Source organism: Macaca nemestrina, chromosome 7 (assembly GCF_043159975.1).
Source record: "Macaca nemestrina isolate mMacNem1 chromosome 7, mMacNem.hap1, whole genome shotgun sequence".
NCBI lineage: Eukaryota > Metazoa > Chordata > Mammalia > Primates > Cercopithecidae > Macaca > Macaca nemestrina.
Window position 1 is genome coordinate 152,076,366 of NC_092131.1, and position 13,670 is coordinate 152,090,035.

General features: G+C 39.5%; 1 protein-coding gene across 4 annotated transcripts in view; it reads left to right on the forward strand.

The window, feature by feature from the left end:
• The window catches only part of LOC105490532 (ATPase phospholipid transporting 8B4 (putative)), a 276,940-nt gene that overhangs the window by 54,970 nt on the left and 208,300 nt on the right, over positions 1–13,670 (forward strand). For all 4 annotated transcript variants that reach the window (XM_024795544.2, XM_011756284.2, XM_011756282.2 and 1 more), the window contains one exon: positions 10,918–11,031. In XM_024795544.2, the coding sequence (XP_024651312.2) occupies positions 10,918–11,031 (114 nt within the window). The remainder of the gene's footprint in view (positions 1–10,917; positions 11,032–13,670) is intronic.

Here is a 13,670-nt window from a genome sequence, read left to right on the forward strand (position 1 = left end):
TTGTCTGAATGTAGATTTACTCCCCAGTCCTGGCTGCGAAGGGGCTGGAGACCAGGAAAGGCTAGGACTGTTGCGGGAGAACAGCTTCATGAGTGGATCAGGGTCCCAGTTGTTCCAGTACCCCCTGGGCATGACAGAGAGTGCTCACAATTGCATGCACTTTTTCCATCTGATCCTTAGGGGTTCAGGAGAAAATTGCGTAGCTACCCCTGAGGTGGTGTTATTTATGTGGAACTCTAGTATAAGAAGTAGAGTGCTAGGGAGGATTAGACTGTGTATAGTGTGCTATTACAACTCTTTGGTTCTTTGGGCAATTCTTTATGGGTGCTTTTCCTCATTAACTGGACTTTTCTGTTGTGTCTTTCTTATTGTTGTAAACACTGAGGTCTTGAAATTTGGCTTAGTTCCCAGACTACCCAGCAGCATGAATATGGTCTAATTTTCAGACCTAATAAACAAAGAAATCCACCTGTACTAAGTTGTCCAAAGAATCCCCTGTAGTTCAGGAAATGGGCTTGAACAAGCCAGCTCCCACCTCAACTCAAAGAAATGCCCACTCTGAACATATAAGATCCCTAAAGCTCAGGCTGAGATGAATTTGTGGACCAAAGCTGAGGCCTGACTCCCTAGATCCCCAGCTGATTGAAAAGGAGGAGGCGTAGATGAGCTCTGGCCCAGCAGAGATAGGAGGCAAACAGATCATTAGCGATGCCCCAGGGAAGTCCCACTGAAACACAATTTTTGCTTTCTTTTATTTTTCTCTTTTGTATGTCTTCTTCTTTTCTCTCTGGAGAAGGCATATACTAGGTCTTTTTCTCTCTCTCTTTCTGTCTGTATTTTCAGTCCTTTTTTAGATGTCACAAAAAGAAAGTAAACATTTTATTGCAACTATTTAAGATGTTATATGCCTCTAAACACCCTGGAGAAAAAAAAATAGTGTGATTAAATTAATCTCAGAGGGAAATTTAATTTGTTCCCCTGATAATTATCCAAAATTAGTTCTTTGTAGATAAATTACTATTCATAGGCCATTTACTAGCTGTAGAACTGTCTTTCAGACACTGGAACACTAAATTAAGGCTGGGGGGTAGAAAAGAGAATAAAGTTTGTGACACTGTCAGACAGATTTGCGTTGTGGGGAGACGGAGGCCTGAAAGCTTTCCTGGCCACTATCTCTGTTCCTAAGGTCTAGATGGAAAATGAGCTCCCTAGACAAGCCCAGCAATATTCTCCCTAGATTGAAAGGACTGGAAGTGACTGCTCCGACTGATTGAATTAATGTGAGCCCTTCCCTGTGATTTAGTTTAGAGAGGTTCTGTTCTTCACCAGAGTGAAGGATGTCAGATGAGGGCCAGTAAGTCCATTAACCAAAAGGCAGTCTAGAGACTTCCTAGTTTCTGACTTGTTTCTCATGGAACACCATTTGGGACAACACAGGATTGTACAAGACTTGCTTTTAGGCAACCCTACAACTGTTCTAAACCTCAGTTTCCTCATCTGTAAAATGATGCTGAAATAGTCACAGCTCATTGGATTTTTTTGAGGACTGCCTGAGATGATGTACTTACAGTGTTCAGCATAGAACCTGGAGATGGAAGGAGGCAACACCATTATCTGGTGTCACTGTATGACCCAGAGAAGCCATGACATAGAAAGTCATATGTTCTCCATTCTGTGCCCAAGTCTTGGTGAAACATGTTCTAAAAGGTGGAGGCACAGATGAGCTCCTTTGTCCATAACAGTGTTTAGTCCACAGTGTTCAAAGGTTTTGAGCATGTTCCTCACTTGTAAAAGTAAATTAAATCTGACTGAATGTGGTGGCTCATACCTGTAATCCCAGTGCTTTGAGAGGCCGAGGCGGGAGGATCTCTTGAGGCCAGGAGTTCGAGATCAGCCTGGGCAACATAGCAAGACCCTGTTTCGATAAAAAATTTAAAAAAAAGAAATTAATCTATATGTGTGTATACATATAGACAATGCATACATTGTACTATTAATATTTATATACATGTGTATACACATATGCATGTGTGTACTATATATTATTTTTACTATAATATGTATTGTCTTTGCTATAGGTATATATATACACATACACATATTTTATCTATAGTAATTAAACATTAGTAACATTAACATTTTTAGTTAAAATATACATGAAGTTCTTTTTTATTTTTGATAGCCCAAAGGATTCTTTTGGGCACCCAGGAAGCGAGCACCCTCTACGGGACACGTATTCCCACTGGTCTCACCAAGTAGGGTAATCTTGATACTGCATTAACCTGGAAAATCAAGCAAGAAGGCTTCCTGAGGGAGTCTTGGCAGGCAAGGTGCTCCTGCTCTATTGTTCATTATTTTTGTCATAGCATTTGATGATCACCTCCTTAAATTGTGTCATCAGTTTACAAGTTTATTGTCTGCTTGTTCCTGCCTCTCTCTCCACAACTAACATACAAACTTACTCAATGAGGGGAGGGTCTTTGCTTAGTCATGTCTATAGCCCTGGCTCAATAACATTATTGCCTGACATACAGAAAGACTTTAACAAAAATTAGTTGAATGAATGAATGAGTGTTGGGGGATATGTGTCCTCTGCTCTTTCCTTCCTCATACACGTTTTCTGCTCAAGTCTGGGAGCCCAGACTCAGGAGAACGTTAAGATGATGGTGGTGGTGGTGGTGATGATGAGTGTAGTCATTATTGATTGACACTCTCTGCAAAGCCTCTTCTGTGGTTGAGGCTTCCTCAGCAGAGTTCATAGAAGAGCACTGTTGTCTTTCCATTGCCCCTATCCTGGAAAGCTGTGGACTCTGCACTAGGCAACAGTCAGCTGATACTGAGGAGCCTCCAGGGGTTCTTCCTGGTATCGGTGAGGTACCAGATGTCTAATCTCCAGGTCCCATACAGGCATTCTTTTGAGATCTTTGCATAAACATGGGTGATTCACATATTTTCTGAGTGGTACAAATGCCTTTTGGCTACTTCCTCTTTTATGCCAGTAGTTTGTGGACACAATCCCTTTTTGTTTTTTATTTTATGGCTTAGAGATAATCTCTCCCTTATTAGTCAGGATTATTTCTGTCTCTGGAATCTGGATCGTACCATAAAAATACTGTATCTGCCTCCTTTTGTGGCAAGAAAAGCTAGATGTTTTCCCCTTCAAGCTCTGGAAAGTTACTTTTTATAGTTGTTATGATGTACAAATGTCTCATCAGATGTGGGATGATGATTTGATAGTGAGGAAACTGTGGTACTCATTGCAAAAGCTCCTGGGGCTTGTGGGACTCATAGACGTAGGCAGTGTCCCTGGACAACTACTGAGCTCATTTGGGTTTAAGCCTTCTGGGATGCATTCTTTAAGACAAACATAGAGATACAAGTAAGCTATTATTTAAGAAGCAAACTGATCTTGCATATATTATGAATGCTCTTACCTAGTGTTTGGTTGGTTGAGAGTAAAAGAAAAACCAACTCAAATTGACTTAGTTTGAGTTGAATGAACAGATCATATAACTGAAAAGTCCAGAGATAGGGCTAGTCTCGGGAGAGGCTTGGTCTAGTTTCTTTCTCTGCATTTCTTGGCCCTGAATTTTTAGTGCAGTTTGTTCTTGGCAGCCTCCCCACTCATAGCCCCAAGTTGCTGTTAGTAATCTGTAGGGCTACTTGTTTCCAGATTGGAATGCAATAGGAAAGAGAAAGCTTACATTATCAGCAAATTTCAGAATTGACGTAGTTTATGTGCCAGTGTCTGAATTCCAAATTGTAATTAGGAGGGTGGGCCGTGTACTTGCCTTAAGCTAATTTGACCCTGGAATTATGGATGGGAGATGAATCTATACAGTTCAAGGGACTAAGGAACTTGGCACATTGTTTAGCTGATGGGGAGAGGAAATAGTCAAATGAATGTTACATATGTCATTAACAGGACTGAATTTAAAGTGCTGAGATTGGTTTTTGGTATATTTGGTAGTAGATGCGTCTCTTACTCTCAAGATACTAGGTTAGCGTCTATTACTGGTTGCAATAGCCATTAGTGACATCCATTAATGTTTCTAGCTTTCTGTCCAAAACTGTCTTTTGGAAACTTTCTGTCTTTTGGACAACATGGTGACTCTTTTGACCAATAAATTGTGAGCATTTGGGTTGAAGCATTACATATGAGAGTGGGACTCTTCAGACCTTCTTTTTCCTCTGGTAATATACCTTGAAGCATTGAAGATGGTGGGTGGTCCATTATGAGTATCTGATGAGCAGACTCATGTTGGGCAAGTAGCATGAACAATAAATAAACTCTTACTGGGTTAAGCCGTGAAGATTTTGGAGTTATTACTGTAGCATAGCCGGTTATCCTGACTAGTACATTGCATTTATTGATACAGTTGAATTATTTGGGGGTCGCTCACAAAAATGCTATATTTGCATAATTCTTTCAATTTAGCAGAAATGCTTTTACATCTATGCTCTCATTTCCATGATAGTTCTATAAATATGTGAGAAATGTTGTTAGTTCCATTTTGCCAGTAGAAAATTGAGGCAATCTCCCAAATGCTCCAAATGTTTGTTAATATAACAGAGTTAGTTATTTTCTATTTGCTTTGTTTACTTAAGCAATACACTTACTTTGTATGTATAATGAGGATCTCTAGAAAAAATAATACTTCCCATTTTATTAATATTTTATTTGGTAGCCCATCTCTGAAAATTTTGTCATTTTTACTTCATTTTCTTTACTTTATTCCCCACCTTCGCTCCCGCCCCCGCCCCCCACCAAGTAGTAAATGTTGGAAATACAAAGGACTTTGGCCATTGTGCTTGGGTTGAAAGCTAAAGTAAGGGAGTAGTTATGCATACTATTTGTCTGCATTGAGCTTTGTTAGGGGCCAAGAGAATCACTCTTGAGGGGAACTGAAAGAGAATCCAAGGAAGCTGTAAGCATGCATCAGGCAATAGAACAAGGGCTGTGCCTGAAGGGCTTGACTAGAGAAGAAAAGGTAAATATACTGAATTTTCTTTGGTAAGAAAGTGGCAGCAGGCTTGAAATGCAGACTGCAAGAGAGAGCAAGGGCAGATTACTCTGAAAGCAGAAGAGATAACTGCTTTGCAATGAACTGGGGCAGCACAGCGGTGAAGAGTGTAGGCTCTGGAGCAGAATGTCTATTACTAGATCCAAATCCTGGCTCTGCCACCACTTACAAGCTGTATCACCTTGTGTAAGTTACTTAATCTCTCTGAACCTTGGATTTCCCTTCTACAGAATGGAAATAATAGTACCTACTTCATAAGGATGATGTGAGGATAAGATGAGCTATAAAATGTAAAACTCTTAGAACAGCACACACAGTAAGAGCTTGACAAATGTCAATTATTATTACTATTCATGATCGTTCCTTCTGCCACCACCCTGATCCAAGCTGTGCATCATCTCTCACCTGGACTAATTCAAAGACCTCCTCATTGCTCTTTTCATATCTGCTCTTGTGTCACCACTGATTTGTTCTCCACTTAGCTAGGGTGATATTTTAAAATAAAAATCTCAACAAGTTACTTCTTTGCTTAAGACATTTCAGTAATTCCCCCTTCACTTATGATTTTGGTCTTTATTAGTCTTTATAATAAAGACTCTTTTGGTCTTGATAATAAGGACTAAAATCCTTAGTATGTATTCTGAGGAACTACTCCATCTAGCCTGTTTGTGCTGACCTGTGCAGTCCCGCCTCGTAGGCCCTCTTCTAGATCCCCAAGTGTACCACCTTTTGCCCACCTAAGGGCCTTTGCATTAAAATATTTTAGAGAAGCAATGACGTTGCCTTCCAGGTGGAGGGTTCTCTACTGGTGTGACACTTCTCTCCCAACTCCGTTACCCACTCTGCCACATGTGAGATGAAATCATTGACTGGATGGGCCAATCTTGAAGGAATAATGGGCCTCAGCTCATCTTTGCCCTTCTCCCTTGTGGAAGCACATTTTCCACAGGGAACAGGTGCTTCCTCACGTTCATTTACGGGGAGGCATTTTCCCACTATGTGGGATCATGCCCTGGTCTGGCATCACCTGTGACTGTGAGCCCAAGCCTACTTCATCGTGGAATCTATGAACCTTCCTCCTCACTAACAAGCTAATGCCATGGCCTCTAGTTTGGCTTTTATCGGCACCAAAGAGGCTTCGTGGAGTCTCCTCCTCTTCTTCTGGATTGGGAAGTTTCTAGTCATTCATGGTGGGAAAGTACTTCTGAAAGGATAGTGGTGAAGATCTTTCTGTGCCTTATTATGAAATGAATTGGACTCAGATTGGACTGTAGGCCCATAGCCTATGAAATGACTAAATATTAATGTGCCTGATTTAAGGTCTTACCAATACAGTACTCATATGCTTGGACAGGACAGTGGAAATGGAAGCATGTTTTGCTTTTGGTTGAAAAACAAAGAAAAGTAGACTGGCCCAGAGATATTCCAGGAGGGGGAGCCCTTGTTCCTTGTTCCCATTCAAAGCTGTGAGGGTTTGCATCATCTGTGACTAAGTTACAACAGAACAAAAACAATCATTGCTATATGTCAAGCTAAGCAAATAGGAGAATATTGTCATAATTTCTGTTTGGCATTATTACTTTATCCCACAGAATTAACTCTTTACCTATATGGAACTCAGTTTTGTAGGAGAGTTTCTTTATAATTCCTACCGTGGTTTTGATGGTTATAGACATTGTATATGTCCTTTTGGCAAGATGCTAGGCTAACCTCTATTTTAGTTTTAAGTTAGAAGGAAAATATAAAACAGAATTAGGAATATGACCTCCTTATTTAACTGTATTTTCTCCTTAGCTTTAATCTTCTCCATTCTTTTCTCCAAGTCCTTTCTTTAGAGAAACATATGATTGACAGTACCCACACCCTATTTTGCAGTGTGTTAACTTCTTGAGTAGTTAACGTACTACAATACCATCATTATTAGCTTTCAGAACAGTTTTCAGTACATCAGTGCGCATCAGACCAACTAAGCTGGAAACTCTTTTCTTGACATCTCTTCTTATTTTCCCACAACTTGTAGCACAAAACTGGACACCTTGATTCCTGACAAATGTTGTATTAGTCTGTTTTCATGCTGCTAATAAAGACATACCTGAGACTGGGTAACTTATAAAGAAAAAAGGTTCAATTGATTCACAGTTCAGCGTGACTGGGGAGGCCTAAGGAATCTTAGAGTCATGTTGGAAGGGGAAGCAAACACGTCCTTCTTCACATGGAGGCAGCAAGGAGAAGTGCTGAGCGAAAGAGGGGAAAGCCCCTTATAAAACCATCAGATCTCGTGAGAACTCACTCACTATTGTGAGAATAACAGCATCGGGGTAACCACCCTAATGATTCAGTTACCTCCCATCGGGTCCCTCCTATGACATGTGTGGATTATGGGAACTATAATTCAAGATGAGATTTGGGTAGGGACACAGCCAAACCATATCAAATGTTAAAAATGGTCATTTAACAGACGACTGGATTTTAAAAAAACAGATAGGAGTGATGGCTAGGAACCAGGGTAGGTTCACCTAAAACAAGTTACCCCAAACTAACCTAATTCAAAAAATATTATTCTGGGCATGTTGATTCTGAATTTCAGTAATATTTGTCACCCCAAATTTCTCATGTTATTTTCGTGGATAGGATAGAATTAAGCCTCAAAGAATATAGTTATATGACTTTACAAATGGTTAAATAAAACATATTTAATATGTTTTTGGTACATTTAGCCTTTTTAAAAAATGTGTATTTGCCTACAGCTTTAGAAGAATATATAAAAGGCATGTGTTTGAAATTTTCTGATGACACAAAGCTGGGAGGAATATCTAATGCTTTAGATAGTACACTCAAGATTAATTTTTTTTTCATTAGGCTGGTGTAATAGGAAATATGAAAGATGTTATACAGAAATATTTTAAAAACCAACTATAAATGTATAGGAAGGGAAACATGATTTAATAGTGATTTATGTAGCAAAGATCTAGGAATTCTTGTTGATTAAAACTTAATATGAAGACATAGTGAGACACAATTGCCAGAATGCCAATGAAATCTTTGGACATGTCAATATAATAGTTCAGAACACAGAACATCAAAGTCCTTACCATACATAGACTTGTTGAGGCTGCTCTGCAGTTGTGTTTGGTTCTGGGCATCATGTTTTAAGAGAGATGCAGAGAAGCTGGGATGGATCCAGAAGAGCCTGACTGGGAAGAAATGCCTGTAAAATAAATCATGGAGAATAGTTGAAAGGTTTGGGAATGTCCAAGTCAGCATAAGTATTTATGGGAGTCCTATGAGTGGTTTGCAAGTATTTGAAGGTTATCAACATAGAAAGGCCTTAGACTTGGTCTAGGTGACCCCAGGAATGGAATTTGCTATGTGGCAAGAAGACACGTCTCAAAAGAAGACATACATGTGGCCAACAAATATATGAAAAAATGCTAAATATCACTAATCATTAAAGAAATGCAAATCAAAACCACAATGAGATACTATCTCACACCAGTCAGAATGGCCATTATTAAAAAGTAAAATAAAATAAAATAAAATAAAATAACAGATGTTGGTGAGGTTGCAGAGAAAAAGGAATGCTTATACACTGTTGATAGGAGTGTAAATAAGTTTGGCCATTATGGAAAATAGTGTGGTGATTCCTCAAAGAACCTAAAACAGAACTAGTATTTGACCCAGCAATCCAATTACTGGGTATACACCCAATGGAAAATAAATCATTCTACCATAAAGACACATGCACTTGTATGTTCATTACAGCATTATTTACAATAGCAAAGACATGGAGTCAACCTAGATGCCCATCAATGGTGGACTGGATAAAGAAAACGTGGTACCTATACACCATGCAATACTACACAGGCATAAAAAAAGAATGAAACATGTCTTTTGCAGCAGCATGGGTGTGGCTGGAGGCCATTATCTGAAGTGAATTAACACAGGATCACAAAACCAAAGACTGCAAGTTCTCACTTATGAGTGGGGTTAAACAATGGGTACTCATGGACGTATACGGCAGCAATAGACACTGGGGATTACTAGAGTGAGGAGAGTGGAAGGGTGGGGGTAATGGTTGAAAAACTACCTACTGGGTACTAATGCTTGTTACCAGGGAGAGTGGATGTCCCAGCTCTTGTCTAACTTGGAAGAAAGATTTCAACCAAGAGACAGTAGGAAGACAGTGAAAAATTTTATTGAAAAGAAATATAGTGTAAAGAGCTTATTGTAGGAAAAAATGGGTACACCTCAAAGGAGGAGTGGGATGATCCTGTGCGAAAACAGTTCCAAAGGTTCTGCGCAGGGAGCTTTATCATGTTGGACTTTTTCTGCAAATTACTGCCCCTGTCTCAAGTCTCCACCTTTCTCCTTTGCCTCGTTTTTCCCGCTTCTGCCTTAACTCCTCACCTAGGCTTGTGGGACCCTCCCTTACTGTTGGTTAATGTGCATGTGTGGGCTGGTGATCAATACAAATCCTGTCTGATGGTGGCCCTGCTCATTGCTACCATCCTAGAAAGGTTGTATAGTGGTCAAATCTATACCTGTTGGGCCCGCATATCTCTTTAATTTCCTTATCTGTCCTAATTTGTACTTGTGGTGCCAGGTTTCTCTTGGTAATGTCCCCTTTACCCGTCTTTTTCCTTTTTTTTTTTTTGGAGGAGTCTTGCTCCATCACCCAGGCTGGAGTGCAGTGGTGCAATCCCGGCTCACTGTGACCTCTGCCTCCTGGGTTCAAGTGATTCTCCTGCCTCAGCCTCCTGAGTAGCTGGGACTACAGGCGTACACCACCATGCCTGGCTAATTTTTGTATTTTTATCATGTTGGCCATTCTGGTCTCGAACTCCTGACCTCAGGTGATCCACCCACCTCTACCTCCCAAAATGCTGGGATTACAGGTGTGAGCCATTGTGCCTGGCCCCCTTTGCCCTTCTTATTAGCATGTAGCTAACGACATTCTGACATTTTAACTGCAGAATGAATGATTATCGGGGTGTCTTAAGAGGCATTCCGTGGTGTTTCTTTCTGTATGGCTACCTCCTCTCTCTCCTACCCACATATGATTAAGTGCTCCCAACCCCCACAAGCATTAGAGATGGCATTAATATGCAAATTTTGGGTGGTCCCTCAGGTGTGAGCCTTCCCAGAGATTTCCTTTCCCAGGAGCTCCCCTCCTGTTCATGTCTAGCCCTCTACCCACTCTAACATGCTCTTTACCTGGTGACAGGATCATTCATACACCAAACCTCAGTGACACATAGTTCTCTCATGTGACAATCCTGCACACATGCCCCTGAACCTAAAATAAAATTGGAAAAAAAATAGTTGTTAAAATTAAAAAAAGAAGTTACAGGGAGGCAGATTTGAATTTCTCATAATAAGGACCATTCTAGCAATTCCCATTCTGAAATGGGGACAGGCTGCCTTGTGAGGCAGTCAGTTTCCCATCACAGGAGACCTTCTAAGAAAGACCTAGGAGCCCCTTGTCAGAGGTAGCTAAAGGGGTCATGCTTTGGGAAGGTGGACCAGATGATTTCTGAAGTTCCCTCCTGCCTTGCAAGCCCCAACAGGAAGGAACTCAGTACCTGCATACAGTAGGTACTCAAGCAGTGACTGCCAAATAGTTGAGTGCCTGACTCAAAAATCTCAGGGGTAGACTTTTGCATTTGATACATATTTTGTCACAGGTGAGTTTATGGCATGGACCAGTAATTTCACCTAGTATCAGGAGCGTATCATCTTGGGGAAAATGAAGGCTTTGAGTCACACAGAGTTGAAATTTCCTAGATAACTGGCTTATCTTTCTTACTCTGGCTCAGGCTTGTAGGTTTTAGAGCTGTTTCTGATAATGAGCAATGCCTTGCCCCAAACTAACATGATGCTATTTCTTTTTCAGGATAATCGTATCCACACATCGAAATATAATATTCTCACCTTCTTGCCAATTAATTTATTTGAACAGTTCCAAAGAGTGGCAAATGCCTATTTTCTTTGCCTTCTGATTTTACAGGTAATATTTAGGTTGTATTTCTTTATTATCTGTTTGTTTAAAGTATTCATATGCTTTTAAAAAGTAGGTCAATTTACTTAGCTAAATGTTTGTGATTAGATAAAATCATCCTTTATCAGATTTTTAATCTTGTTGTTGCTGTTTCTCTTTACAAACGTGGGAGGGGTAGGAATGGTTAAAAAGTAGTACATTCATCATTTTAAACACTGAGGTCACTTTAAAACACAGCCTTGCACTTTATTTGAACCAAACCAGAGCCTAATAATTACTGTTCATAGCCTCCCTCCTTTCTTTATCTCCCTCTTACATCTACAGGGTGGGGATTGCCAGAGTTGAGGCAAAGAGTCTTAGCTAAGACTGAGTAAGTTGCGGAGCTTAATTTCGCACATTTAATTTTCATTTAAGAACAGTGACATGATGATGCTATATATTATTTCACTGTAGGGTGACTACTTTTACAGTTTTGAATGGTTAATTGGTAGTTAATAACCTTTGCTTTTTCTCCCGTCTGACTAAAATTTGCCCTTAAATGAAATTTCAGATTTTATGGATATTTTGGGAAGGAAAAAATATAAATCAAGGAAACTACATACATATATACACATACATACTGTACACACACATAAATCATTCATGTTAGCCAGTTATTTACCTAGTATTTATGTTAGCGTACTTTAACCAGATCAAGCTGGTAGGTCGAGAATGGCTAAGAAGTAAGAAGATGGATTAGATTAATAGATTTGAGTACTGTTTTCTCTTTAATTGAATATCTATTTAAGAATCTTTATGTTTTAAGTGACAGAAATCTTAGTTTAAGCAAAAGACGAATATATTCATGGGTATCTCATTTCAAGTATTACTGGATTCATGGGCACAGTTTCATCAGGATGTGGCTTCTCTTCTCTGTTTTTTTTTTTTTTTTTTTTAACACATTGACCTTTCTTAGGTAGGCCCTTTCTACTTGGTGGCCCTGACAGCTTCCTAGTTCCAACTCAAGTCAGAGAGAGAGAGAGAGAGAGAGAGAGAGAGAGAGAGCGAGCGAGCAGGGAGGGGAGGGGGAAGCGGAGAGAGAGAGAGAGAGAACGAATGAGGGAATTACTTTTTCTGTTGCTCCAGCAAAAGTCTTGAGATTAGTTCTGATTGGAGCTATATCTTCATTCCTAAACCTGTTACTGTGGCTCAAGAGTTTGATTCAGTAATTGGCTTAACCAAGATCATATGCCAAACCCTGGATCCGTGGTAGAATCAGTTTCCTAAAATTATGTGGACAGAAAGTGAGGGGATATGATGTTTCCCTAAGAAATAGGAGTATATTTAGAAGAACTGGGTGCTGATCAGGAAAACAAAAGCCAATAATGAATAAACACCTTACTATTTATTGAAGAAAGCTTAGAGCCCAAGATTTCTCCTCCCACCTCTCCCCATGAAATCGTTTTTGGTTTCTTCAAGTAACACTTCACACCATTCCAGAATTTTGAATTCATTTCTCTAATGGCTTTTTCATTTGTGGCCAAAGGCTCTTCTTCATAGAATTTTATATATAGAAGGGAACTTTGGGATGGTTCAGTCTAACCTCTCCTTTCTTTATTGATGAAGAACTTAGACCCAGAGAGATTAGGTGGTAAGGCTTTCACTGTGAGTTGATGATGAACTAGGACTAGAATTTAGCTTTTCTGACACCAAGCTCAATATTTTTGCTGCTACATCAGAGGCTTTTGAGTTTTTTTTAAAAAAAAGTCTTATGTAGAAGCTACTGTATAAAATTGATTTAGAGTTGTTTTGATGGGGCCTGATCTTTAGCCGCTGACCATCTCTACCCCATCCTTTCCTGCCTGATGGCCCTGAAGCAGCTCCAAAATGAATCCCATTTGAAACCACTTGTCTAAGAGATTTATGTCACTGTGTCTCTCTTATGTGGGTGGCTTTGGATGTATAGGCACAAGGGAATAGGCCTTGGAGTCCAAGAGACCTAGTTTCAAATTTTAACAGTATGTGATCTTGGCCCAGTTGCATGATCTCTTAGATTCTTCATTTATAAAATGGGGACATGATACCCAGGTCTGCAACATTTCCTGACTCCTGGTCACCATTCATAATGTAGTATTCTGTCTTGTGTACTGGGGGTACTATTTATGTGGAATACAAACCTTCTGGGATTATACAAAAGCAATGCTAGTAAGAATCTAACTCAGTGAACTTTTCCGAGGATTAAATGACATAATAAATGGAAAGTACCTGGCACAGTGTCTGGTGCAAGGCAGATGTTCAAATAATCTCTCTTTGGGAATTGGTAAAAAGAGTAGTTAGTAAAATTGTTAAAAGTTGAGATGAAAAGCTGAAAAAGATGGGTGAAATTTAACATATTGGAGAAGGTGATCATCTGTGAAAGATTTCAAGAAGCTTCTCCCTTGCTATAAAAATTTCAGTTTTCGGTTAGGTAGTTTGAAAACAAGTTCAATAATACTTCTACTTTATGTGTCTTATAACCAAATACAAACACTTAAATTATTGAAAGTCAATCTTCATTTGTAAAAATAAGTCAATATAACCCCATTAATTTCTGCTAAGTCTTATAAAATTAAATGACACAATTTGGAAGATATATTTTCTAACTTTAAAAGCCCTAAACTATTTGGAAT